The 27,080-nt window shown below is 38.0% G+C and overlaps 4 protein-coding genes, 1 non-coding gene and 3 pseudogenes across 5 annotated transcripts; 2 read left to right on the top strand and 6 right to left on the bottom strand.

The window, feature by feature from the left end:
* Nucleotides 1-391: 391 nt before the first annotated feature.
* On the top strand, nucleotides 392-3,606 carry LOC126789582 (putative cyclin-D6-1; annotated as a pseudogene).
* A 2,316-nt stretch (nucleotides 3,607-5,922) lies between these two features.
* LOC126789581 (disease resistance RPP13-like protein 4) lies at nucleotides 5,923-7,938 on the bottom strand. Its single transcript, XM_050515780.1, has one exon. The coding sequence runs from the start codon at nucleotides 7,936-7,938 to the stop codon at nucleotides 5,923-5,925; it is 2,016 nt and encodes a 671-aa protein (XP_050371737.1).
* Nucleotides 7,939-8,546: 608 nt separating this feature from the next.
* LOC126789573 (serpin-ZX-like) lies at nucleotides 8,547-9,497 on the bottom strand (annotated as a pseudogene).
* Nucleotides 9,498-12,250: 2,753 nt separating this feature from the next.
* On the bottom strand, nucleotides 12,251-16,801 carry LOC126789572 (serpin-ZX-like; annotated as a pseudogene).
* A 175-nt stretch (nucleotides 16,802-16,976) lies between these two features.
* Nucleotides 16,977-19,654, bottom strand: LOC126786461 (uncharacterized). The gene is made up of 2 exons (XM_050512293.1): nucleotides 17,383-19,654; nucleotides 16,977-16,987 (listed from the first exon to the last, which is right to left on the bottom strand). The coding sequence occupies exon 1, from the start codon at nucleotides 19,616-19,618 to the stop codon at nucleotides 17,441-17,443; it is 2,178 nt and encodes a 725-aa protein (XP_050368250.1). The 5' UTR covers nucleotides 19,619-19,654; the 3' UTR covers nucleotides 16,977-16,987; nucleotides 17,383-17,440.
* A 1,630-nt stretch (nucleotides 19,655-21,284) lies between these two features.
* On the top strand, nucleotides 21,285-21,358 carry TRNAT-AGU (transfer RNA threonine (anticodon AGU)). The gene has a single exon. It is a non-coding gene; the product is annotated as a tRNA-Thr (tRNA).
* A 230-nt stretch (nucleotides 21,359-21,588) lies between these two features.
* LOC126789571 (transcription factor MYB13-like) lies at nucleotides 21,589-22,759 on the bottom strand. The gene is made up of 3 exons (XM_050515769.1): nucleotides 22,581-22,759; nucleotides 22,315-22,444; nucleotides 21,589-22,102 (listed from the first exon to the last, which is right to left on the bottom strand). Exons 1-3 carry the CDS (start codon nucleotides 22,720-22,722, stop codon nucleotides 21,589-21,591), a joined length of 786 nt encoding a protein of 261 aa, XP_050371726.1. The 5' UTR covers nucleotides 22,723-22,759.
* A 1,457-nt stretch (nucleotides 22,760-24,216) lies between these two features.
* LOC126786473 (uncharacterized) lies at nucleotides 24,217-26,448 on the bottom strand. Its single transcript, XM_050512307.1, has 5 exons — nucleotides 26,050-26,448; nucleotides 25,648-25,711; nucleotides 25,353-25,517; nucleotides 24,924-24,989; nucleotides 24,217-24,797 (listed from the first exon to the last, which is right to left on the bottom strand). Exons 1-5 carry the CDS (start codon nucleotides 26,337-26,339, stop codon nucleotides 24,603-24,605), a joined length of 780 nt encoding a protein of 259 aa, XP_050368264.1. The 5' UTR covers nucleotides 26,340-26,448; the 3' UTR covers nucleotides 24,217-24,602.
* Nucleotides 26,449-27,080: the final 632 nt, after the last annotated feature.

Here is a 27,080-nt window from a genome sequence, read left to right as displayed (position 1 = left end):
TAGCTACACTATGTATCCTAGAATCCTAGATTTAGCTAAGACATTGAAGGCAAAACGTGGAAGATTTGTCTTTCCTCTCTGGACATCTTTCATAGCAATTAGGGTTTAAATAAACACACTAACAGCCATATACATTCTTCTTTTTTTAGGACAAACTGTCCTTAATTTATTGAAATCAAACTAACAAAAGAGAAAGACAAAATAACTTAATCTTTTATGTCTGATAAACTCTAACAAAGAGGATAAACAAAAACTCAATCCGGCATGAATAGTTATACCTATGGCTTGAAGAGTTATCTCATTATCAAAAATATTGTACGGGCACATCAACTCTCGTATGTAAAAATTATTAACCCCGCTGCTAACAACCGATTACGAACCAAGTACCGTGATGTATAGGGTAATGGGAGCTAAAATTCTTGAAAAGAGAAGCATGATAAAAGGGAGGATGGGAGAGGAACAGTGGTATGGCATTGCCTTATTGCCAGCTACAAGTAGAGTGTACTTAGCGATGGATTTTGTTAAAATGTCACCGGCGTTTATCGCGGAAAATAGGAAGATATAAACCACAACTGTCTCCGTCTCCGCTCTCCATGGCTCCTCTTTATCTCTCTCCATCTCTCTCTCTCTGTGTAAAACTGTGAACAAAATGGACCACTTGTCCTTCTTCTCTGCAGCACCATGCATGCTCGTAATCTATCATTCACCCACCGTTCGACTCGATTCGAAGTTAATTATTTCATTTCAATTCAATTCGATCGATTGTTTGTTTTCATTACCGCCACTAGATCAAGAAAACACCAAATCCGACTGCATGAGTAGTCCCAACAGGTTGGTAATAGATTAAGTTTTGCAAGCCAATTGACTAGTACTAGTATACTAAACCCAACTTGGAACTCTGTAGAAGAATGAAAGAAATTCGACGTGAACCTTAGATTTAGAAGAAGCATGGTTCTGACTCGGCTGGTTCAGTCATTTTTTTTTCCAATTGTTAAGTCTGACAAGTTTAACTAGTTTACAAATTTCATGGCAACTCTTGAAGGCGACAAACTAGATCCAACATTTAAGGGGGAAAGTGTCTTTCTTTAGAGCCAGTTTAGGATTGATGTGATTCTTTGAGGATGAGCTAGTAAATTAAGTAAGTAGGCTACGTAGTTATTGGTGCCTTGGTGGATTAGGGTTTAGGACTTTAGGGTTTGTCACAACCCTTCATACAATTGCGTATTGGATTCGAAAGTAAATCTGATTATTCTCGTTACACAACTAAAGTTATTTTTCGAATTATAACAAGTAAAAAAATTACATAATTTTCATATAGATACATTAATTCGTGATATAATTCGCAGGAACTTTAACTTTTAGATTGCACAGTTAAACTTTGACATGACAATAGGTAAGACTGACCGCCTGGCCAGAGACACATGATGTTCTCAAATGGGAGTCTATTTAAGAGAACAATCTATGGTCTTTTAATATCAGAAGCGTTAAAGGCTTTAACCTAAGTTATCCTGTTTTCTTTTCCAACGAGAGTGAGGAAATTAAAAGGGACCAACATGCATATAAGTTAATGGTGCTGCAGAGAAATATTGAAGGTGAGAAGAAGACTCGACACTTTCTTTTTATCAGCACAGAATACGAAGCTTCTCTTTCCCATCATCATTTCTCTCTTCCTCTTAACAACTTCTGCTCCCATTTCCTCAACTCCTCATCAATCACTCCTAACAAGTCGAAAATGGAGCTCATTGATCTTGAAGAACATAACCCAGATTCTATCCCGGAGATTTTTGCCTCCGAAACAGATCACATGCCCTCACAGAACTTCTTAACCAGCTCCATACACTCGGATTTCTGCTGCTCATTTCGACTCGAGGCCATTTCTCTGTTTTTACAGGTAAATTGAAGCTATTGTATATTCTCTAAAGTGAAATACAAGTAATCTGTCACCGAGTAAATTAGTTACTACTGTGATTGTTCTCTATTTGAAGCATTTCTAAGAGGCAATATACTAGAACTGTTCTTTATGACCACAACAGATATAATTATGTTACTGGTACTCTGTTTCTTCTCAGTGTTTTTGGACATTGGTCGTAAGTACTTGTCTTTTATGTGTTTTCAGGCGCAGTATTCCTGCAAACTTGACCCTTTCATTTCGTACCTTGCCATCAACTACCTGGATCGGTTCATTTCCAGGCAAAACATTCCGGTAAGTAGTTAAAGAAGTCGATGTTGAACATATAGTTTTTGTCGAACCTTAAAGTTCCAAGATATCACATCTTAGTATAATTTCATCATTTGCATTGCAGCAAGGAAAGCCTTGGGTTGCAAGACTAGTTGAAGTTGCCTGCCTGTCTTTAGCTTCAAAAATGAGGAACACATCCTTCTCATTCTCTAATTTTCCGGTAATGAAACTAAATAGCCTAAGTTTTTTTTCAACTTTAATGAGAATAACGACTTAAATGGATACTCGGAGTGTGCCACACTGCGGTTTTGTCGCTTGATTTAACTGTAGAAAACCGAGTATGGCTTTCTCCGGCGTTCCATACACTATGCTATAAGTACCTAAGTTGCGTAGGAACTCATAGTCATATTTGAAACAGAATAGAGAAGAAGGTTTCAGGTTTGAGGCGCAAACTATTAACAGAATGGAGCTTGTGATTCTCGACACATTAAATTGGAGGATGAGATCAATAACTCCATTCTCCTTTCTACATTTCTTTGTCACTTTGGTGGACATAAATGAGCGACCACTCACTCAAGCCCTCAAAAGTCGAGCTTCAGATGTCATCTTCAATGCCCATACCAGTACTACTACTACAAATTTAAACCTAAATACCTATCTCTTCAATATTAATCACTATAAGTAAACTAACTCCCTAAACTTTGGTTTTGTTTTTGGTTACAGAAATCAAATTCGTTGAGTTTAAACCATCGATAATTGCAGCATCAGCAGTTCTATCTGCAAGTTATGAACTTCTCCCATTGCAGTTTCCTAGCGTAAAGGTTACAATATCATCTTGCCCGTATGTAAATAAAGTGAGTACACTGTCAATCTGAAGAGAAGAAAATAATTCTTAACGTACATACGCTACTTAACAAGTTGGTCTAATTGCAGGAGAGTTTGTTTAAATGCTTGAACCTAATGCAAGAAATGATAGTGCATGAAGGGTGTGACTCAGTTTTAGATACCTTGTCATGCACAACTAGAACCCCAATGAGCGTGCTGGACAATCGTCAGTTCTCTAGCTCTGAAAGCGAGGTTAATAGCACTGCTGTCACCACTACCGCCACCGCAGCTGCGACTGCAGCATATACTGATCCCGGTACTAGTAGCGTAATGGTGGTAGAGAAGAGAGACAGCAAGCGACGTAGATTGAATGGTTTTTGTACAAGTGAAAATAGGTTCCTGGTTTCTTCTCATCATGTTCAACATTGTTAGTTGATTCATCAAAATTTTAATTTCTTGTCTAAGTCTAGATTCCATATAATAACTGTCCCCACTCCGAACCAGAAAGCTGCCGGCCAAACATTTTGTTGGGTGTTATCGTTTGAAGCGGACTAGAAGAAGGATACTCAGTATTAGATTGTAGTACGTACTAGCTAGCTTATCCTTCTGTTCTCAGAACAGTTGGGACAATCTACTAATGAAGGTGCATGCCTCGCTATATGTTTTTCCATTTTTCTTTGTTTTGGTCAACACATTTTCTATTTCTCTTCATAAAAGTGTAGAACAAGGTGTTCGGCCAATTATTTATCTAAGAGAAAAATTAAGCCAAACATAATCAGCCAAGTGAAACTTTGTTTAGAAAATAATAAATTATCTTATGCACTCGGTATATAGTTTATGTGACACTTTTAATGTTATTGATTTATTTTTTACTGTATTTGTTTCTGATTGGTTATTTATATTTAAATATTTTTTTTCTCTTTCAACGCCTGTATGTTTACCATACCATGACGTAATATGATTAGCTGTGTATACCACATGACAGTGCCACATGGTGTTCCGGATATACATAATATATAATTACTCTTAGAAAACAATGTGTTCGGCAAATAATTAAGAAGTTAAGCCGAACACAACCGAACAAATTAACCAAAATTTGCTTGGGAAAACAACGAGTTGAAATTGCATGCTTCAATAACAATACGAGTGCTTTGGTGAAAGGGGAATGTATAATTGATTAATTGACAAAAGAACAAGTATTTCCTTGTCAATCCAGAACAAAAGCATGGAGTAAGTACTACATTGTTGGCGGGAAAAGTCCTTCAACAGAGATTAGCAGCAACCGTGTTAAAAAGAGAAGTGGTGTTCATCAACATGATATTTGTAACATCTTTGTCGAAAAGCGACATGAGAAGTAGTACGTAGTACTGTAGTAGCTCTAAAAACTCCGAAGTGTTTGTAGTACAAGATCAGAGATGCATGTGCATTCTTTGCACATAAACACAAGGGACACAAACACAATGATACACAAACACAATTATTAACAGCAGCTGGTTGGTAGGTTGGTACTTATTTCTGAACAGTATATAATCCTTGAGACTAATCAATTTCAACCAGCTAGCTTAGCTCGAATGTTGTTGGAAATTGAAAAGCCTTGGCTGAACTCACAGTACGTAGTGAGCTTCTTATGCTATACTTTCTTGATTTGATGGTATATTTGTTGGACTAGTACCTGAATTCAACTTAATTTCAACTTCACCCCTGCTTATTCAATTGTTAAGATCATCTGCGAAGGACACAGCCTCAAAAACCAGAACATAAAAGCAAGAAAGAACGCAAGTTTTATTTTGGTCGGGAAGGCCATCGGAGTTCAGAATGTAAACTATGGACGGTGATGAGCATGGCAGGCCACCTTGCTCTAACACTTGGAAATATGATCAACTCTGGCTAGCTAGCATTGTTCTATAAAGGCCTAAGCTTATTGTATTATTACTTCTTATATAGTGAAGCATCCAGAAAACAAACATGAAAGCATTTTCTTTCTTTGTAATCTAGTAATTGACTATAGATCACCACATGTACATGATTAAGATAGAGTATAGTCACCATCAGAGAAAATGATGTTTGGAATCAAAACAAAATGCCCCGGACAAACATTATTTGGATATAGTTGTTCAAGATGACCATCTGTGATAATGTAACCACATTCCAAGGCACTAAATCATGTATGCAAAGTTTTAAAAACCCACAGTCGATTCTAAACAACAATTTAGGCCTTTCGGTCAAGATGATCCAGCGGTAATTCTGTGAATAAAAAAGTTGCGCTTTCAACTTTGGGCTCAGAAGATTCAACAATTACAAGAACGAAAATCAGGCCCGAGAGAGAAAACCAGGCCCTGGACTAATCCAGGCCCAAACAAGAGCTTTCGGCAAAATTGCTTTGATTTGTTCCTCGGCGATAAGCAAGAACTGTGCTTGCTTCTACTCATATCTTTTTCTTAATTCCATAAAGAAGACAACATGTTACATGTCGTTTCATCTTCTCGATCCCCAAACCGCAGAGGTATATTTCATGATTTTTATCCTTCAATCTTTTCTTGGTGAGATTTCTTATGTTTCTGTGCTGCAATGTTTTCTAATTTGCTGGTGGATTCTAGTATAGTTTGGTTGCTGTGCAAATTTAACTATGAAATTAGCAAATTGTTATGATCTTGATCTTTTAATACTCGTAGCAGCAAAATGTTGTGATCTTGATATTTTAACCCTCGCAGCTTCAGAATTTGGTTATGGAATTTCATGCAGTATTGCTCATCATACTTCATATAGTGATTGTAATCATAACTCATAACCTTGAAGGCTTAAATTTGATACTCCTTGAACAGTTGAACTAGAATTTGGTTATGGAAATATACTAGCAGAATTGAAGAAAGAAATGATATCATGATACAATACATACAGATAATTGAATACGAAAATCGCTAAACATTGGGACTCGTTGATTCTGCTTGCTCTGAGTCTTCCTTTTTCCACACAAACTTATCACATTGGTCCAAAAGTCTAGGGCATTCGACAATCTCCAAGTAACTAAGTTTCGGAAACAATTCTTGCAGCTTTTCCCAGTTCATTTCTAGTTCTTCCAAGAACATCAAGCGTACTGTTTGGACATTATCCCATTGACACTTGATGCCATTCTGACCAAGATCTGAGAGCCTTCCTCCTCTGATATAGAGCTTCTTTAGGTTACTGAGAAGCGTCGGTGCCAACCACTTTGGCATCTGAGAATGAGGGCAGTAATGGAGATCAAGTTTCTCCAAATGAGCACTTAGTGGAGACTCCGGAGCCAATATTGAAGGCCAATTCTTTATTCCTTTGAATCCTTTTGCTCTGGTTAGCTTCTTGGTAAGAGTTCGGAGCTTTTGGAGAGTTTGAGTGGCAGGCGCGACATATATTGGTGACCATGATATAGACAGTGATCGAAGCTTTTTGAACTTTGCTAAGGACTTCAGCTCTCTTTCTGCTGTATCAGAGTGATCTCTGTCTATGCGGATACTCAGCTTCCGTAGATTCTCCAACTTTGACAAATCATCTAGCTTACAGTCATTGCTTCTTGATCTTGTACTACTGACGAACCCTTTGAGCACTTGGAGATTAGAGAGCAAAGCAAGTCCTTCAGGCAAGCCGCTTATCAAGTAACACTCGTACATGTCCAAGTGTGTCAGGTTCTTGAGTGAGCCTATCCCATGGGGGAGTTTCTCCAAATCACAACATCCATTGAGGTTCAGGATTCTCAGATTGCGGGCTTTGCATATTGAAGCAGGAAGCTCTGTGATTCTAGAGATTCCTCGGAGGCTCAAGTACCGCAGCTCTCTCATATTCTTCAAACCTTTCAGGAATTCACAGTCCTCTACTTCAATGAGGGTTTCAGCTGCTTCCGCAGACTTTTGCCATTTCCCAAGCTGCAAAACTTTGACGCTTTTCATCTTTGAAAACCACTTTGGTCTAAAATAAAGATGAGGCTCATTAACATTGATCAGACTCTGAACCTTCTCCGGATTTGAATGGAATGGCAGTTCTCGGACATTGGATCCTTCTATGGTTCTCACCAGGTATGTCCTCTTAGAGCAAGAGGAATCTTCAGTCGGTTTGTCAATTCTGTCGAAATCAAAGAACCCTTCTTTCTTTGCAAGCTTAATCACAGCATGACGGATGTGAGGCTGCATCATGCAGCTGTCTGCACTTGGCCTGTCTCCTTTGCAGGAGGGCACGATAATGTCCTTCTCCAAAAACTCTTGGAAGCATTTGTTCCCTGCCTGCTCGGCAGTCTCTGCTGTGTCCAAATTGTCTATGAACCCCTCACCAACCCACCAATGGATCAAAACCTTCTTCTTTATGACAGCATTTTCAGGGAACATTGAGAAACAGAGCAAGCAGTCCTTCATTTTCTTTTCTAGACCGTCGTAGATTGCCTGAAACTTTGTTGATGCAACCGAATTATCGGTCTTCAAAGGCTGCGAGTCTTCACCGGGCACCGGAGTATCAAAGAGTTTTGAGATCTCTTTACTCAAACTGTCTAGATCGAAACAAACGTATTTCTTCAACTCGGAGACAATGCTGCGGGTCCTGTTAAGCTTGTCCAGATGATTGTCTCTGTTGGTGTTTTCCTGTGTCTCTGTTCTTTCTCTGGATGCATCATCCAAGCTCTGGTAAGCTAAATTTTCGATAGCGCGGCTGACACCATCTTGCCACTTCTGCAATATTCCGCAGGCCTTACTAATGGGAATCAGATCATTCATGATCTCCCGAAGTATCGTCTGTGTATCTTCCTTGTTGCTGTTTTTGTGGCCATTGGATATGTGTTCTTCAAAACCCGGCATCATAACTTCGTTGAAGATTTGGAATGGTGTGACCTGCAGGTCAGATTTCAAGTATGAAAGAAGATCCAGAGACACATAAGGTGTCTTGAATGAATTAGTAACAAGGGGTGGGTTGGACATTGTCGGTGATTAATCAACGAAGGGTTTGCAAGCGAAAGGTTCAGAATGGATCAAGAAAATGAAGAGGAAGAAGAGTTGTTGAGGACAAGACTCACAACAGCGATGTCTATAAAAAATGGAGCTATGCAAGGTGAGAGCTATGCCACAGGCCTCAGTTGGGTCAACATTGTCCTAATGTTTTGGTACACTTTGGCATGCTGCAGAGTCTGTGAAGACTTTATATGGTCAAGGTCTTTCCTAATGGATCTTCTCGACTTTTCTTTCTGCAATTTCCACGAGGTTCATTCTAGCTATTTACTATTATAGTCTTCAACATCTGTATGTCACTACCTATTTTCTTTGGTGAAAGTGACAGGGTCATTAAACATATTTAAGTCCATGATTACATTGCTTGAAAATATTAGTTGTTGAGAATGGTGAGTCCATGTTTGAGACAGAGAGACTAGGTTCACATCAAACAGAAGTCTGATATATTCATTCATTCACCCAAAAAGACAAAATCAGTTCTAGTTTGTATCATTTTAATCTCAAGTTCTCAACATGCAGGAATAGTATTACTCTGTAATAATCTCCAAGGTTTAATAAAAAATGTCGACTTTATTAAAAACTGAAAACTGCTCAAAATCTGATTAATTGACGGAAAAATTGAGTTGTGACAAAGCTAACAGGATAGGGACGATGAATTAAGATCAATAAACTTGAAAGAGGGAAACTATATATACCAGGCTGCCAAAACTGGTCTTCAATAGGATTGAGAACCTGCCCAACGAACATCACCGTTATAGTCACTTCTTCTCTGATAAGATAAAGGAATGGGGGTGATCTGCCACAAAATCTATCGGGGGAGGACGTGGAGGAGGTGCTCTAAGGCAGCACGATCTACTAATAGCCGCCGTTACAGCCGCAGCTTTTGTGCCTTTCTCATTAACTTCAATGACGGCTTTGTGGAATATTTCGGAAACATGTAGGGGCTCAGGTGAGTTCACCGTCTCTGTCAAACCTCCATGACAGAATCCTAAAGCCTCCAGAAGTTTCGAAGCCTCAACATCAAAGGAAATCTTAAACTTTGGGATTAAGAAAAGGCCTACTGGAACTCTCCTTTTCGGAACGTGGCTCTCTATAGGGTTCTCCTTTTGTCAAACTACTTCGGTACGTGGTAAAAGAATTACATACATTCTCGAAAGAAGGCTTGATAGAGAGAGATTTGTCTATCCAAACCCCATTGGCATATGACAATAGAGGCCCGCCAAGTTGGGATCCATCAGCAAAGACTAGCGGAATGACATTGAAGGCTAGTGTTGAGCTCCTGAATGGACTTGGACTTGAGGAAACTTAGCATGTCCTGTTCGTCCAAACCCTTGGCTCCAGTCGCTATCATGCTAAGAACGACATGGATGGACAATGGAGACTTCTTCTTCATTCAGAAGCAGTTGCTTTGTAATTTCTAGCGCAACGTTGGGTTGGTCCTGAATGGATTTTCTGAGAGACTTTGAAGCTTTGAATGAAGGTCGTGGTGGGGATGAGGATCGTGCCCGTTTAGAACCTCTGTGACGATCCATGAATTCTGCAAAAGTTGTATGAACAAACACAAATATAAAGCCCCTGAGATAAGTGAATTATGTCTACGTGAATAGAGCCTATCAAGAAATCTCTTTATATAGAGGATTAAAATTAGATTTTACGTAGAAACTGGAAAACCTATCGCTATACGGAATAGTTAACATATTGCTACATGAAACTTGATGTTCCTAATCCTGAATGGATACACCAAGGCACATATAGAGTGACTTTTGAACAAAGTACATAAACAAAAAAACAAATACAAGGCAGGAGAGATTTGTACTCGTGGCTCAAATTTCTTTCTATAATACATAGAAACTGATCAATGTTACTACAAATTGAGAAGGAACCAACTCATATAGCCCAACTACAACTAAAACAAATACCAACATAGAATCCTGATGAGTCTGATCCATGTACTAATGTACCATATTCAGTTTAGAAAAAGAAGAATTTCTTGGCAGAACTAGTAATACCTTTACGACTTCAAGAGCAAATAATAAAACTATTAACAAGGAAGAGAATTTGTTTCTCTGATAGTTGCCACCAACTTCTGTCTGATGCAGTCACAATATTGAAGCTTTCTTGTTCCCCGTCCCCTTCTTTATAAAGTTTTAGGGTTTAGGCCCAGATTAATAGAGCTTTACTGGAAAATACCAATTCAAAATGCACAAAGATAATCCGGCCCAAAAGTAATTATTTTGTATTTAAAAAAGAAGAAGACAAAATGGAAAATTTACTGTAAATTACTAAATGACTATTGACCAAAATATAAATCATCTAATGAGTAGTAAGTGAACCAATTTCAGGCTCAGGCATAAGCAATGAGCATGCTGGACCACTGAAATATTATTCTCGATTGCCCCATCTGGTGGGTATTCCTCTTTGAACTCTGCATATATTGGTAGAGGCTCAACTTCTTTTAAGTTAAACCATTTCTTCCTTGAGACCATCCAAGCTTCAAAGACATAGAGAGCGTGTGCGCTAAACATACTTATGATTCCTGCCAGAAATTGCTCCAATCATTCTGGGATCAAATGTTTGAAAAAAGACATAAATTCTAGCTACAACCTGGAATACAAACCAAACCACCTGCCTTTGCCACAAGGTCTTGTCTTCAATAGCAAAATATATGATGGTGCCTTGATCACTGAGGTGTGACAAAAGAAAGGGAGCCCAAATGACCAGAAGAGCACCATTAATGTCATCAGGGCCTTCAGTCTGTCCTTGATTGTCAGCAGGGTGCTTGTGATTGATTTAAGAGCAACTTGCCAGTCCAATGAGCGAGCAAGCTGAGAAAATAAACCATATTAATGTACTGTTGGATTTTCGCCTTCTGAGGGGTGCACATAGAAGTAAAAAGAAATGCAATGAGAGGCTTAAAAGTTAAAATGATAAAGCCTCGAAGATTCCACTTTTCCAACAATTTCTTGTAGTTGTTGAGATTCAAAGATGCATCCATATCTCCTGCTTATATCTCAAACCTCTGATGATTAAGTGATGATGTTTCAAGTCAGCAACTAAAGCTCTACAAGTTAGAAAATAGAAAGAACATTTTCACCAAACTAAATTAATCAGATACTACCACTGCCATTATGTGTCGATACCCTGAAGCAAAATGATATGTCTTAGATTTAACTATTTAAAGAGCTAAAACAATAAATCAAGGCATTCACAATGACTGCAGTTTAGTTTTGCTGAGTTCGAAAGGAAGACAATCAAATTCAAATTGGACCTTCTATTTGCAGCTTTTTAAGAACATGTTGTTAGATTCAAACAGCTCATTGTCAATCAAAACACTCAATAAGACCATGAACACATGAGGAAAACATTGAAATTTGGTAAGTGATAGCAGCAGAATTACCCCTCACACTAAAAACAAGAACTAACTGAAATTGAAATGGTGTTATTTTACTGGCTTATATTCAGCATACATGAGTTGAATACAGAGTCAGATTGATCAGCTAGCCTAATTAATTCAGGCAAAGTGTGAGATACGTTCATTAACTATATGCAACAATACTACTACAATAGGCAACTAAAGAAACAACACCAAAGAAGAATGTAGCTAATGAAGACTTGGGACAAAGAATCAAGAATGGGACAACTTGTGTTTTACCTTGTTCTTGTGGTGGTGGACAATTGGTCATAACCAATTACAATCAAGAAGGTAACTTTTTCTTGTTTGTAAGAGCAAGCGACCCTCTTGAAGCTTTTCCCAACTATGTGAGCTTTTTGGGTGATCCAACTCGATCTTTCTGGAACTGGAAAGTGCCTTGAGACTGTGACCATGGTCGAAGATTCCCAGAAAAGACCCTCTTCTGAGAGAGAGAGAGCCGTAGAACTTGTCCCGGTTCTATGATTTATGCCCAAACATAAATCACGACTTCGGGCCACTTTAAAATTCAGAAGATCCAGCCCAATAGTAAATAGTAGTATTTTGAGACTTGGTTCAGAGTAGTCATCATTTTCATTTTTTAACGTTGGTTGAATGTTCAATTCTACATGTTTTACTAGGACTAGGAGCCTAGGAGGACAAGCTTCGATCACTAGCTAATGGATCTGCAAGGATGATTTGCTTCAACGATTGAAATAAGTACCAGAATACTCAACCTCCGATTAACTTATTATACCAAAGTAATATTCATAGACTCATAGTTATGATCATTTTCAGGAGAAGTGCATCGGACAACACAGCCTGTAATTGATGGTGTTCTTCACTTCTTCCTAACAAGCCTAGGAGATAAATAAATCAATCTTCAATAGGATAGAGAACCTGCCCGACGAACATCACCGTCTTCGTCACTTCTTCTCTGATAAGATAAAGGAATGGGTGATCTGCCACAAAATCTATTTTGGGATCGAAGCTGACTTCATCACACGAATAAGACTCTTCAAACATCGTTATAGCAGCAGCTTCTGTGCCTTTCTCATTAACTTCAATGAAGGCTTTGTGGAATATTTTCGAAACATAAAGGGGCTCAGGTGAGTTCACCATCTCATCTGTCAAACCGCCAGGACAGAATCCCAAAGTCTCTAGAAGTTTGGAGGCTTCAAAACCACAGGAAAACTTAAACTTTGGGATTAGGAAAATTCCTACTGGAACACATTCGTTGGGAAGATGGCTATCAGTAAACTCAGAGTCGGAAGAAAAATGTACATGGAATACCTTCGGTCACGATCTTTACCTTGTTTGTATGAAAGCTTAAGACTTTGCCCAGTTTTTATATTTAACTCAAATTGTGGCTCATGTTATGTCACGTCATCAGTTTTAATAGCAGGTAAATGTTCACATGGTGGATACAAGAATTTTCGTTTGTTTAGCAATAACCACGGGAGCAATCCTGACGTTACTTTTTAATGTCACTACAGCGTGGCCATGCGCTATCGCCACTTAATTATGTGGGCATTGGGGTCAATCCCCACAAATGAGGAGCGTGGGTCTTGTCTTTATTTCTTTTTTTGCAGATCGATCAAAGATCTTATTTGAAGTGAAACTTAATTGGAAAAAAAAACATTGACCAGAAGTTTATTTCTTCATTGACTAGAAGTTTCAAAGAAGAAATCCATGGTAGACAGAGATCCCTACGATTTGAAGAGCAAATAATAAAACTATGAACAGAGAGACAAAAATTGCATGCTCACCGAATAATAAAATTGGAGAATTTTGTTCCTGATATCGCCTCTTTGTCTCTCTTTAGCTTTACAATTTCTCCATCCCGTCTTTTGATATATATGATTCATTCATTTCATTCTTCCCGTCTTTATATATATATATATATATATATATATAGTCTCTATCCAGAGTGAAGCTTCATTCTAAAATTACAGAGTGAAGTTCCAATTTTGGCACATTTTTCGGTCAAATGTTTTCACCATAAGCGATTCAATATATAGGTATGTTATTCAAGATCATCTCTACAAAATTTCATCTAATTCGGACATCGTTAAGGTATTAAAATTAGATTAAATCAATGAATGAATTAAAACGGATCAACGTGAACCGTTCGTATAAATCTCAATTTTGAAAGCTCAAACCATTGTCAAATTGGATGAAACTTTGTAGAGATGATCTTGAATACCATACCTAAATATTGAATCGCTTATGGTAAAAAAATTTGACCGAAAAGTGCGCCAAAATTGGAACTTCACTCTATAATTTCAAAGTGAAGCTTCACTCTAGATAGGGACTGTATATATATATATATATATATATATATATATATATATATATATATATATATTCCGGATTCAGCAGAATATAAATAAGAGAAAACAAAATACTAGTCACTCCTCAAATTATTACAAACTCGACAGTTTACTCCTTCAAGATTTAATTTCGACTGATCACTCCTTATACTTTCTAAATTCGAGCAATTTGGTCATTCCGTCATCTTTCCATCTAATTTGAATGTTAAGTTGTTTTTTGGGCAAACAGAAATTAGATGAACTTAATAACTAAATTGGATGGAAAGATTATGAAATGATCATATTGCTCGAATTTAAAAAATATAAAGAGTGATTAGTTGAAAATTGAAAACTTGAAGGAGTAAAGTGTTGAGTTTGTAAAACTGTAATGAGTGACTAATATTTTATCCATAAGAGAAATAGTCTCATCAAATTTATGAAGAATATAACCCGATAGTAAAACTGTGTTACGTATACACGTAAAATCTATATTTACACACCATTTGACATGTTTTATACTTTAAATTAGGTGTGCGATGGAAAAAAAATGGTGTGTCATCTTGATGGAAAAGATACATCAAAAAAATTCTTTACTACTTAGGTGGGTGCTATCAACACACAATTTTCCCTAATGGTCAAGGCTTAAGCTAGTGCAATACAATTTTAGGTGACTGAGAAATTGGCTCCTAAACAGTTTTATCATGCACATCCATGAAGAAAGTCAAGAAACTGCAAGAAGGTCCCAAATGTGTCTTTTTCACATTTCAATTAAAAAACCCAGTGCAATACAACTATCTCCATCAGTGACGGATCTTCGTTGAACACTCCCTGGGCTATATCCCATATGACTTTTTGAGTTTTGTCTAATTAATCCACTTGATTTAGGGTAAATTTTATAATTACAGACCGGTAATGTTTTTGAATTTGTTACATGCCCTTCATTAAATAGGCTTAATTATCTTTAAAACCTCACATATTCACAATCCAAGAGGATTTAGCCTAATCAAATTGCCATAGTCAATGATATATATAATTAATCATATATATCTTGAGCATCTTAATTCTTCCAACAAAGAAAGTTTTGGAAAGTTCCTTTAATCAAGCCATTTTAACTCAATTCATGGTGTTTACCCCAATCCAAAACCATCAAAACTATCATATTTCACAATTAAGCAAACTATATACTTTTTAGTTTGTGATCCCATAAATGATACCAAACGTATCTCATTGAAATGTTTTTAATGAAAATTTAACCCAGTCTATTTTAAAATCCTGACTCCGTCCTGAACTCCAGTATAATATGCTGTATGGTAAGTTGGTGACTTCCCGGTTCCCACAATGAACTTTTAGTTTTGCTCTTGCGTGCCCATCAATCATCTGGAAATGCTCCCCGGCCCTATTTCAAAATGAGCCATCACTAAACAAACAAAAGTGACAAGCTTCCCACCTTCGCTTAGCAGTTGGACATGATCATTTGCTCTGCAGTGATCTGCTGCATCTGCTAGAACTCCTCCCACACTTCACACATGAGATCCTATTTCTTTGTGTCCATACTTATTAATTAGTTGTTTCGCTATAATACATGCATTTGACAAAACGGATTTACTTCGATCCGCTTTGAAATACAACATCATGAAGAAGGCTCAATATATGATAATTCCATTTGCTTCGACAATTGATATGGAGGATTAATAGTTGCATTGTTCAAAGTTTAAAACTGATCGAACTTGGATTAATAAAGACAATTATTTGATAAAAAAATGTTCATAGTTATGAAAAATCATATCAATTATGAACTAAGCAAAACAAAACTTCAAACCGGGGGAACTACACTAGACTTACAGGACAGAATCCTAAAGTCTTGAGAAGTTTGGAAGCCTCAAAACCGTAGGAAATCTTAAACTTTGGGATTAAGAAACGAACTACTGGACTCTTTCGTAGGGAAGATGGCTATCAATAAACTCAAAGTTGGAGCAAAACTTGTCGACCAAAGCTCGCAGCCCGTTTCTTGCATTTAGAAGAAAAATGTACATTGAGAACATTCGCTCATGATCTTTACCTTGCTTGTACGGAAGCTTCAAGACTTTGAAGCTTTGGAAAACACTTGTATACTGTGCAGACCACTTTGTCATGAAGGGTACCTTAATTGAGCCTGCATCGTGGAGAAGGTGAAAGTTATACATTCTTGTCTCTGATACCTTAAACTCGTTAAAGCATTTGCAAATATGAGCCTCGTTCTGCCAGAATTTGAGACCGAGGGAAGAAAGCTTTTGATGAGACCATTGGTTTCCTTTTCTCCCCAGGAATTCACTTTACGTCGCACTCCCTCTGGCTCGGTCTTGAAATCAACTTGTTTCAACGCCGCCTTGTAATCAGCGTCCATTATCTATCTTAAGAAAGACAATATCTTAGATCAGGTTTCACCATCTAGCATTTGGTGTAATGACTTTTATCACAAGATAAATGTTAAATGAAAACTTGTTTTGGTGGTTAAATACTAAGAAAGAAGGCTTGATGGAGAGAGATTCGTCTATCCAGACCTCACTGGCTAATGACAAGAGAGGCCCGCCGAGTTGGGATCCACCGGCAATGACTAGCGGGGCGACTATGCAGGCGAGAGTGTTGAGCTCCTGAATGAACTTGGACATCAGAAAATTGAGCTTCTCTTGGTTGGAACCCTCGGCTCCAGCGGCTATCATGCTAAGAACCACATGAATGGACAGCGGCGAGAACACCAAGTTCTTGTCCTTGCCTTCTTCATTCAGAAACATCTGCTTTGTGATCTCAAGTGAGACGTCCGTTTGATCCTGAATTGACTTTCTGAGAGACTCTGATGCTTCGAATGAAGGTCGTCCTACATATTGCTTTTCTGGCAGAAACGTATTCCAAGTTTCCAACTGCTACTCTTCTTCAGTTTTCTACGAAAACTACCAAGTAAAGAACAATATACAATTATTTCTCATCTCACCAAGTCACAACATCATCATCTATTGAAAAAAACAATTATACTTTACGATTTCGAGAGCATGCAGCTGTTGTAACCCTAAAATCTGCTTCGCTTACCTCCTACATTCTGGTCTGGCAGGAACGTATTCCAACTGCCACTCCTCTTCATCTTTCTACCAAGTAAAGAAACAATATATAATCCTCATCAATTCAAGTCACAACAACGTACAGCATCTAATAGAACAAACAATAATACTCAGCGATTTTGAGAGCAAATAATAGAACGAGAGCATGCTCACCAAATAGAGTAGTAGAACTCGAGGATCTGTTCTCTGATAGCCTCCAGTTTTTGCATCTGAAAAAATCAGAATATGACATTGATAATTTGGGTTGAATGTTCAGGCTCAAATCAGAAAAAAGACTAAGAAGTTCCCGAATTTAGGGCCACTACCCAGAGAATCCGGTCCATCAGTAACAGTAACCAGCATTATAGACTTATAGCTGTTTTCCGAATAAGGAACCACTTGTCCTTCTTTTTTGGATAATAAAGAACCACGTAATGCTATGTTAATTTCTGCTAACCACACCCCATCAGTTAAGCTGCATAAATTTTATGCACGGGCATAAGCAGAATGATGTGTAAACTACAAGAAGATCACAGTAATGTTTTTACTGAGAATCAAACTGCATCTAAAAATTCAGTACATTACAATTATCTCCAAGCAAAAAACAAACAGAAAAGGTGCATACCATGCTTTACCATGACTAATTTCTACATCATTTATTCAATGTAACTAACTGTATATAGTTACTTTCCCACAATGAGTTTTGCTCTTGCATGCCCCTCATTGATCTGGAACTGCTCCCCTATGCCAAAATGAGCCATCACTAACCAAACAAATGTGACAAGTTCTCCACCTTTGCTCATCAATTGAACATGGTCATTTGCTCTGCAGTGACCTGCTGCATATGCTAGTAATTCCACCCACACTTCACACATGAGATCCCATTTATTTGTCTTCATATTTTTCAGTTGTTTAGCTAGAATACATGCATCAAACAGCACTGATTTACTCCGATCCCCTTTGACATCAACCGGCTGAACATCTGTATTTACCTCAAGAAGTCTATTACATGCGTCTATTTGAGCCACTTCTGGTCCTAGTTCCCTTCTGCTGAAGAACTTTATGGCTTCTGCACACGTATCACGGAATCTTATTTGTCCAATTCCTGCTACAGAAGACATCATAGTAGGCTGCATAACTAGGAGGTATACCATGTAATCAGACAAGGTCTTACAATGTTCCATTTTAGTGAGAACAGCCTCGTATTCTTTATCCTTACTGTCATTATTATAACAGAACTCAGTAGCAATGTGCCACAGTAGAATGCTCTGATCATATTCAACATCGACAACACAAGAGAGCAAGTTACCAAAATCTTTGATATTGTTCCACTCACTATCCTGTAAAATCCAGTCACCTCTGGCTGAACTTATTCTCCTGGCAGTTTCAGGATCATCTGCAAGCAAGGACTTATTTTTCAACTGAGCAAAAATGAATTCCCATAGCCCTTTTTCGAGTGGCTTGCTGGTCCTATATTTGATCTTATCTCGAAGATCCTTAAGACCCAGCAAGTATATGATATTGATGTAGGCCTTGAAAATGTAATCAAAAATATTAGGACTCAGACTTGGACATTCCTTGAGGGAATAATGTATCAAGTTAAATATGGAGACAGATTCATACCACCTTCGAAATAGAAGTTGTCTGCACCTCTCCAAAAATGGATTTGCATTTTCTTCAACGAACCACCTTGATTGCTTGAGCGTGACGTACCTTTTGAGAATATTGGCTAGACAAGATTTTTGGCAAGATTTCTTCACAGCAGCAACAGTCCAGTCAGAGAATATAAGCATGATAACAGCTATTGCATCCAAGGCCAAGGCCCCGAAAAGCAAAGTATAAGTGATTCCAACATCAAAACCATGAAAATCATGTTTCTCTATTTTTTGGAAGCAAACAAGAGCTGTGCAAACTGCACTGAAGGATATAGCTCGGCATATGTATCCCCACTTAGAATGCACAACAACCACCTTGGTGAATAGAGCTTCATACATGAAATTGAGCTCAATTGCAACTAACTTGAAAGCTTCCTCTGCTGTTCTCTCATGGAAAAATACACGACTCTCAAAACGCTCATGAAAGCTGAAAATGAGATCCACAATAAGACCCTTGAAGATGTTAAAGAAGTGAAAGGCATGGCGAACCAGTGGCACATTATCTTTCATATCCCCATCATCCACCACATAAGTAGTAGTCCTGGATTCTTTGCTCCTCTCTGCAGTCAACTCTATATGAGTTGGAAGTTTGGCATCTTTTTTGGAAGAGTATTCCTCCATTAGCTTTGCATAGTTGGGTCCAGGGTCAGGTTTCTTAAGCATGGACTCCTTGAAGTTATCCAAGCTTGCTTTATACAGGGCACGCGTGCGCTCAGCATACTTGATGATTCCAGCTAGAAATAGGAGAACTGTAGGCAGCCACAGCTTGTTTTTGGGAAAAGATTGAATGAAGACATAAACTGCAGCTATAACCTGGAACACAAGCCCAAACAAGTGCCTAAGCCACAGTGTGTTATCCTCAAGAGCAAATGCTGTTATGGTGTCTGGACCACCAAGGTGTAGCAGAAGAAAGGGAGCCCAAAATGCCAGAAGATCGCTGTTAAAATCACCGTTGTTGGTGGGGCTTCGAACAAAAGGATCATCACCCTGGCTGTTTGCAATTAGGCCAATTGCAAAGTTAGCTGCCCAGTCAGCAAGCAAGTAAGATGACCAGATAACAAAGGTTACAAATAGGTTGGGAGATCGCTTTCGGAAAGGTGCACCAAGAATTAGAACAGTTTGCAATGAGAGGCTGAGGAGTACAAATCCCCGGAGATTCCACTTTTCCCATATCCTCTTGACACTGGTAGGAATGGGAGAAACCATTGATCCTCTCCTTCTTTAGTTCTCTTTTCTTTCACACACTGAAGAATATAGAAGTTTCTGTTAATTCATTGAGCAAGATGGGATGGGATCTTCTCAAATGCAAAATACTATACTTCATTATATAATATCTAGTTCTTTCCTAAGGGGGTGATGATCTGTAGCAGGATATCTATACTGGTGATTCTTTAAATTAACTGCAAGAAATGCTGTTTGCAGCTTTTCAACTGAAGGAACTCATCAAAAACCAGATTCAATTTCATTCTATAGTATAGGTTTATACTGAAAAGGATAAAAGCCTGGTAATAGTATGTTAAAGATTATACAGCAGCAAAAAAAACTGATTGGATCTCTCCAAAGATTCCAAATTCATTGTACTACACTCGGACTCGAAAGGTACTGCTTCTAAATGGAAAGTTTGCACGAGGACAATTGAAATTTCCGAAATATATAGCAATACCCAATACTAAAACAAGATCAATTTGTAGAGAAATGGCAAGGAATATGCAAATGATGACATGGCTAGCTGGGCATAATGTACAATGTGTTCAACAGGTGAATAGTTCAGATTACAGACAACCAAAGAAAAAGCCAGTACAGACTAACAGTTGATAAATTAAAGAAAAGAACAGAGCAGGTAATGAAGAAGCAGAACCGATGGGTTGAGCTGACTCGGAAGTCGAATGATGAACCGATTAGGGTGCCCAGAAGACCAAGAGAGCCTGCTTCGTTTCCTGCTGGCTCAGTTGAAATGATACTTCTCAGTGTTATCAGTCTACTTGGAGTCAACTGTGAAGTCTACTTCATACATGAAACCAGTTTCACTGAAGTTTAAATAATGCCAGGGCTCTCCTGATATCTTGGTCTCCCATCTGAGCTGTCAAAGTACCCAAACTCATGCAAAGTTAAAAGGAAAATACAAAATTCCAAATTGGATGAATTGAAGATCACAGTCAGCTAAAGCAAACAAAACTATACATGACTAATCTGCAGCGTTAATGTACAATTAGCTATGTCTTTGGTTTTATTAAAATGATAATACAAAGTATATTGTAGCTACTACAGAACTTTCACTACATATAACCAAAACCATGATTCACGTGCATTTGCTACTTAACTTGGCATTTGCTATGAAATGCAGGTGATGATTGATATGATTCCACCACAAGAATGGCATAACTTTTGCTTTCTCTTATTACACTTTTCTCAGCTTATGGTTTACAATTGGTATAACTAATTTAGGAAATGTACCAATCAAGAAGGTAACTTTGCCTTTTGTAAGTGCAAGCAATCCCCTGGGGGCTGGGGCTTTTCTCAATTATTTGAGCTTTTTCTCAGTGATCCAATTTGGAACTGGAAGTGCCTTTACATGTGACCATGGTCTAAGGTTCCCAGATTAGTTACCAAGCTTGCAGAATAACTCATAAATATCTGAGATACTTCACCCTCTCTGAGAAATCAGTGTTCTTTGCTTCACCGTCATGCTAAACTACCAGAATACCAAAAGCTCTCTTCTTTATTGCCTTCGTAAATAAAAGGTTATAGATTGATTTCAGAAGATTACAAAATTGCCAAAGGGAAGATATGGCATTATACAAAAACTTTTCATATAAGATAAATTCTTCTTCTAAGGCTTGAAATAAGTCAAACTGTAGCAAGCTATCAAGAAGCTTTCATAGCTCAGTTGGTTAGAGCACCCGTTTAGTAAGCGGGAGGTCCTGAGTTCAACTCTCAGTGAAAGCAAAATTTTAATTTTTTCATGAATTTGTTTTTCTGCAATGTAATGAGGGAACATACTATATCTAAGAAAACCAACACCATTCTACTATTTCAATTTTGTTTATGCAATGTAATCATGCACATATCTAATGTGCTTAAGTGCTTAACACTACTCAAGCAAACAAATATACTACTACTACTTAAGATTGAATAACTTAAAGTTCAAAGATCACATCAGAATGGCAAAGAGGGTGTCATAACATTCTATTTGCTTCATCAGATTGTACAGATAAATTGATCCAATAATCACTCATGGGAACATGAGCATCATCACTATAGGAACCACATGGAAATATTGGTTCTTGCTGCAGCCACACTTGATTAGCAGCACTTGACAATGTAAATCCAACAGAATCTGTAAACATAGCCTCGGAATCTTCCACCACTGTTGATGTCACTTGAGAATGAATCCATAAGCTTTGAAGTTCACCAAATGATTCACAAATACTTTGTTGTTCTGTAATTTGGGGTTTGTGATCAATTACATCAGCAATACCAGAACTTAATGGAGATGAGTCTTCTCTTGAAGTTTCCACCAGTGATGCCTTTGGAGCTTCCTCTTCAAGAAGAAAGGTTTCAGTTTGAGATGAAGTATTCTCGGTGATTTTGGCCTTGTCATTGTTGAGACGCTTTTTCAAGTGGGTGTGCCAGTAATTTTTTATTTCATTGTCTGTTCTTCCAGGAAGTTTTGCTGCAATTGCAGACCATCTTGAACACACAAACAAGAAAGTAGTAGCAATATTCTTATCAATGCTTGTGTAGTAAATAACTAAATATAAACAACGTAACTCCAATTCTTGGGATGGTCTCGGTGGTTACTTGGTATTACCATACATGATAAGTTATTTGACTCATAAGGTTACAATACTGATTCCCACCAAATAGTTTTGCATATAACAAGTTGGATTTCTAGTAATTACCTATTTCCCATGTTCTGTTGCAACTTGATTATGGTCTGCTCTTCTTCCATGGTGAAGCTTCCACGCTTAATATCCGGTCTCAAGTAATTCACCCAACGAAGTCTACAGCTTTTCCCAGACCTTGCCAGACCTAAAATGATTGAGGCGGAGGAAAGAGAAGGTCACTTGAGTTCCAAGCAAGCATATAATTCCTCAGTGACAGCAAAATGTCAATGCCAGAAACAAGGACATAGTAACCAAAAAATGAAGATGTGAAGTTTTCTTACCAGCAGGTTTAGGCATCTGACTCCAATTCCAAATACCATATCTTTGAATGTAACTTATCAACTTGTGATCCTCATCAGGACTCCATGGCCCTTTCTTCAAAGGTCTCTTCTCATCACACTGCTGAGTACTACTCCTCACCATTTTCCCACAGAACCTGTCTCAGAATTTCAAATGCTCATTGTTATGATACCATAATTGGATAAACAAACACAAACCTGTTTTTTAGTACTTGGCGAGTCTAAATTCTCCGATAATTGGGAGATTTTCAAAGACTAAGCAATCATATTCAAAAAAAGGGTCCCTTCCAAATATTTTCTTTAAAGAAACAAACTTGTAAGCTGAAAATTTTATTTGGTTCTAATAGCAACAATGCAAAGTCAATCAAGGTAGCCATCACAAAATTGAGTCGTACATTGAAGAAGACAGAGACATAATTAACGAAGACTCTGATAGGCTGATAGGAGTATAAATTTGAAGGGGATGCAAGGGTGGGTTAAGCTATTAAGTAATACCATTATGATTATTAAAGTCAGAATTACATGAGGAAGAACATGTAGGGCGATGAACATGAGGAAAATATGTTGGATTTTTCCCCATTTTATGCCTTGCGTTTTGTTTTTCAATGCAAAAGTGGTCATTTTCTGGGTGCTGAACAGCGGTCAAAGTTGTTTAGCTTAATGAACTTAATAGCTTTGGTCAGCAAGAGCGTCCATGTAATTTGATATATCGATCAGTTCATTCACATTTTGATACAAATTAGTATTTATCTTGTTCTTTTGTTAATACCTTACAAGAATTCATATTAGAGTGATACATAATCATCTATGCACAAATTAATCTTAATATGTTTTATTTTTGGGCAGTGATGAAAGGGTTGTAAGATGTATATATCGGTTATGGTAGAGGCCTTTTCTGGTAGAACTCTTTTATTTCCGAATGCTTTCAGTTTTGATGCATTAGGTGTTAGGTGTAATGGAGGTTTTTCACTCGTAGAACTCTTAAAATAAGTACACATCAACTTTTAATAAAAGGTTTCTTGCTGGTATGAAATTAACCTCTTCCAGACAGACATAGAATCGAAAGATAGCATTAACAGACAAACCTCCCTTCTCAATATATGAACAGAAGTACAGAACAACCCTTGTATCCCCAGAAAATGACTTCGTGCAACACATTTCCTTTTGGTTATACTAGACAAGACTACATAAATACTAGTTCCATGTACAATGACAAACTAAACATCAATTTAGAAATTCAGACTCAAAATTCTAAAACACGAGGGATCTGTGATCACTACTTGCACATATGAAATCTAAATTCACACTCAACAATTCAACATGCATTATACTAGTATATAAAACCGCCTGCACGGCTAGTTTTAAACTGCTTGCATTATACTTTAAGCTGGAGATGAAGAGGAAGATGTTGCTACAAAGTATTATACACATGTTGAGATACTATTATGATCTTGATATGAATATAAAATGTAAATATGCACTGAACAGCTTTCTTAAAAGTCAGCCCAGTTCCTACATTTTCCTGCATTATATACCCGTCCATAGTACACATTTTCACTCTTGTAAACAGATAAACAAAATGCCATCAAAGCCAAACACATAAGCAGAAAGCACAAGATAAGAAATTTTTAACATCTCATTGATTTCATTGACAAAGGATACAGTACCGTGTTGACCATAACATGTTCTACAACAACACAAACCTAGAGAACGGGGGTCTAACAAAAACACCCCACACGTGTATGTACAAATACATAGATATCCTCATCACATAACTTAGAACAGATCACCTTCCATTTCTGAAAACTCAGCAAGAACCAGGTTGGGGAGCAAACTCACGCTATAGTTCCCAATCACAACTACAGCAAATCCTGAATGTAAACTGTTTGGACTCCGTGGTTGATTATTCCCCTTTCTGGGGAGGAAACCAAATGGGTATATTCAACTTTGAAAGATAGCTGTAGTCAATTTCTCAATGGAGGGTACATGCACAGCATGTTTAACTCATGAATATGCACTAGAAGCTGTACTTTTTTGGGCATTGTTGTAGAGGTCGGTGGACTTGATTGACACAAGAGGAGGGGGTTGGAGCTCAAAGAAAGATTTTCCTCCTTCTCCAAGGCTACCTATATATATTGTATCCCCCCTACCATGCCAGGTGCCATCTTGGACATTGTTCATCTCTAATGTTCTGGCTTCCTGCTCACAAAAAGAATGATACTATCTATGAGTTTCCAAGAGTAAGAAGTTCATTAAACTTAAAGCCAGCATCAACTTTTAACATTTGGAACCTATCCAGAATATACTTGGAGAAGAGATAACGACCTGAGATAACGTGCAGCATGGGCAGACAAGGTGATAGATGCAATCATCCAAGGAGCTATCATTGCCCTGAAAAGAATTGGGATCTTTGTAAATTTTGGTGTGACCATGAAAGACAACAAGCAGAAGATTACCAAAATTCAAACATCTCCAATGCTCCTTTACAGAGTACCAAAAAGACAACAGGTATTTTATATACCAGAAAACAACATAATTGGGCTGTTTGAATAGAAATGGATCTATTCATGGATTCATGATATACTTGCCAAGTAGATCATGATCAACCACAGCCTTATATCAAAGAGCATATCTACCAATACTTCTGTATGTTGAGTACAGCTAAGGGGCGAGAACATGGATAAACTGATTCGGTTAACACCAAACATGATCGCAAGGAAGCAATGGACATGACATCAAAGAGAGAGTGTTTACCCTTATGTTGAATTTGTTTCTTATCTGTGTACGGAAGTACCCCAGGTACGTTCCTAGTGTAACGGTGAAAGCAACCACCAGATATACAAAGCAGCGCTTCTTGGTGATAACAAACGCAATGCAGTTGAGAAGGATGCTAGCAACAAGAATTAATTGAAGAGATCCCTGCAAAAACAACATACCAACACTCAACCCTCTTTGGTCGAAAAACTCATCTCACTCTCCTCAACTCCAAAACTTCGACTCAAACATCAATCAACCACTGCACAAAAGCATGCAACCAAAAGAAACAAACCTGTAGAAAGCAAGGACCGAAACCAGCTCGCTTCATGTTCTTCCCAAACGTATAGCAAGGACAGCTGCAGCAGCATCAATCACACTGTTAGTAAAACACCATACTCAAAGAAAAACACAACCCCGATTCAACAAAAGAGTCCAACGCTTAGTCAAGTGAGTCAATGAGCCTTCCTATTCAATCCATTCCATACACACACAAAAGTATTGACCTTTTGTTCAGTTTCATTTGACCTATTCCATATACCATCAACCCATAACAGAAACACTTCCAATACCAAAATCAAACATAACAAAATTTCAACTTTGCAACCAAAATCAAAACTTTCACCGGAAAAAGCAAACTTCCGGCGAAAAGAAACCAGAGAGAGAGAGAGAGAGTGTGTGTAGTGTGTGTACAAACCAAGCCGACTCAAGCGCGACGCGGCGATCTTCGAAGCAATCGAGGACTTCACCCTCCCACATCCTGAACACGCCGCCCAAATCCGCAGCCTCGTCATCTTCATCTCCGCCGGCAAAGCTCTGAAACTTGGCGGCGGACTTGCCTTGAGTCTGTAACGCGACGGTGGAGCAGAGCATGTCGAAATCCAACACCGCCATTCCTCCGCCGGGGACCAGCCTCTCCGTCTCCTCCTCCTCCGCCGCCGCCGCCTCAGCCGCCACAACTCTCTCTTGCTTCTCCAAATCCCCCATTTGAAAATCCCAAAAAAAAAAAACGGAAATCGAATTTTAGGGTTTCGTTTGCTCTGTCGTCCTTCTCTCAATGAAAGCGTTTGGATTTTTCTCTCGGAAATGAGAAAATTTAAGGACGAAGCTTTTTTGGGGTTTCTGAAAATATTTAAACTCTTTTTTGGTGGCGGATGAATGATTGTCTGTTAGGAACCGGGTCGGGTCGGGTTGGATTGGCACATGGTAAATGTATTACGTATCTGGTTGATCAACCAAATTAAGGGTCTTCCTCTACTCTTAATTATGCTTTTCAAGTTGGTTTTACTTGTTTGTTTTTTTTTTCTGTTAGGTTTCCAACCATCTTGGTATGAGACTCTATGAAATTATGAGTAGCTAGGCAAACAAACAACCTGATATTGTATTAGTACAATGTTCAATGATGACGAGGAGACTGTAAACTCGAACGTTGTCCTAACAAATGGTATTGTTGAAGGAGAAAATCACGAGTCAGTTAAAGTGAAAAGATGACGAGGACATTTCTGTAACAAATGTTACTGTTACAAGAAAATTGATCTTTTGTTTGATAATTCGCTTATAATAGTTAAAGAGATGTGATGAGTGTGGTAAATTGTGGAATGAGAACACTTGATTTTTATCCGATTTTTGCCTTCACATTCTATAAAATGACGATGATGCGTTCAACCACTAGCATATAAGATAGAATGAAGCATTTCTTTTTGTGACGCATTGACCTGATAATATGGC

The sequence above is a fragment of the Argentina anserina genome, chromosome 3 (genome assembly GCF_933775445.1).
Source record: "Argentina anserina chromosome 3, drPotAnse1.1, whole genome shotgun sequence".
Taxonomy (NCBI): domain Eukaryota; kingdom Viridiplantae; phylum Streptophyta; class Magnoliopsida; order Rosales; family Rosaceae; genus Argentina; species Argentina anserina.
Note: the sequence above shows the minus strand (reverse complement) of the source record. Positions and strands in the feature narration are given on the sequence as shown.

Excerpts from the sequence above, each read along its gene's own strand:
- LOC126789581 (XM_050515780.1), bottom strand. The coding sequence starts at position 7,938 with ATGTCCAACCCACCCCTTGTTACTAATTCATTCAAGACACCTTATGTG.
- LOC126786461 (XM_050512293.1), bottom strand. The coding sequence starts at position 19,618 with ATGGTTTCTCCCATTCCTACCAGTGTCAAGAGGATATGGGAAAAGTGG.
- LOC126789571 (XM_050515769.1), bottom strand. The coding sequence starts at position 22,722 with ATGGTGAGGAGTAGTACTCAGCAGTGTGATGAGAAGAGACCTTTGAAG. Across the intron at positions 22,445-22,580 it reads TCAGATGCCTAAACCTGCTG|GTCTGGCAAGGTCTGGGAAA; the intron begins GTAAGAAAACTT and ends CAATCATTTTAG. Across the intron at positions 22,103-22,314 it reads CAACAGAACATGGGAAATAG|ATGGTCTGCAATTGCAGCAA; the intron begins GTAATTACTAGA and ends TGTGTGTTCAAG.
- LOC126786473 (XM_050512307.1), bottom strand. The coding sequence starts at position 26,339 with ATGGGGGATTTGGAGAAGCAAGAGAGAGTTGTGGCGGCTGAGGCGGCG. Across the intron at positions 25,712-26,049 it reads GTCGCGCTTGAGTCGGCTTG|CTGTCCTTGCTATACGTTTG; the intron begins GTTTGTACACAC and ends ATGCTGCTGCAG. Across the intron at positions 24,798-24,923 it reads CATGCTGCACGTTATCTCAG|GAAGCCAGAACATTAGAGAT; the intron begins GTCGTTATCTCT and ends TTTTGTGAGCAG.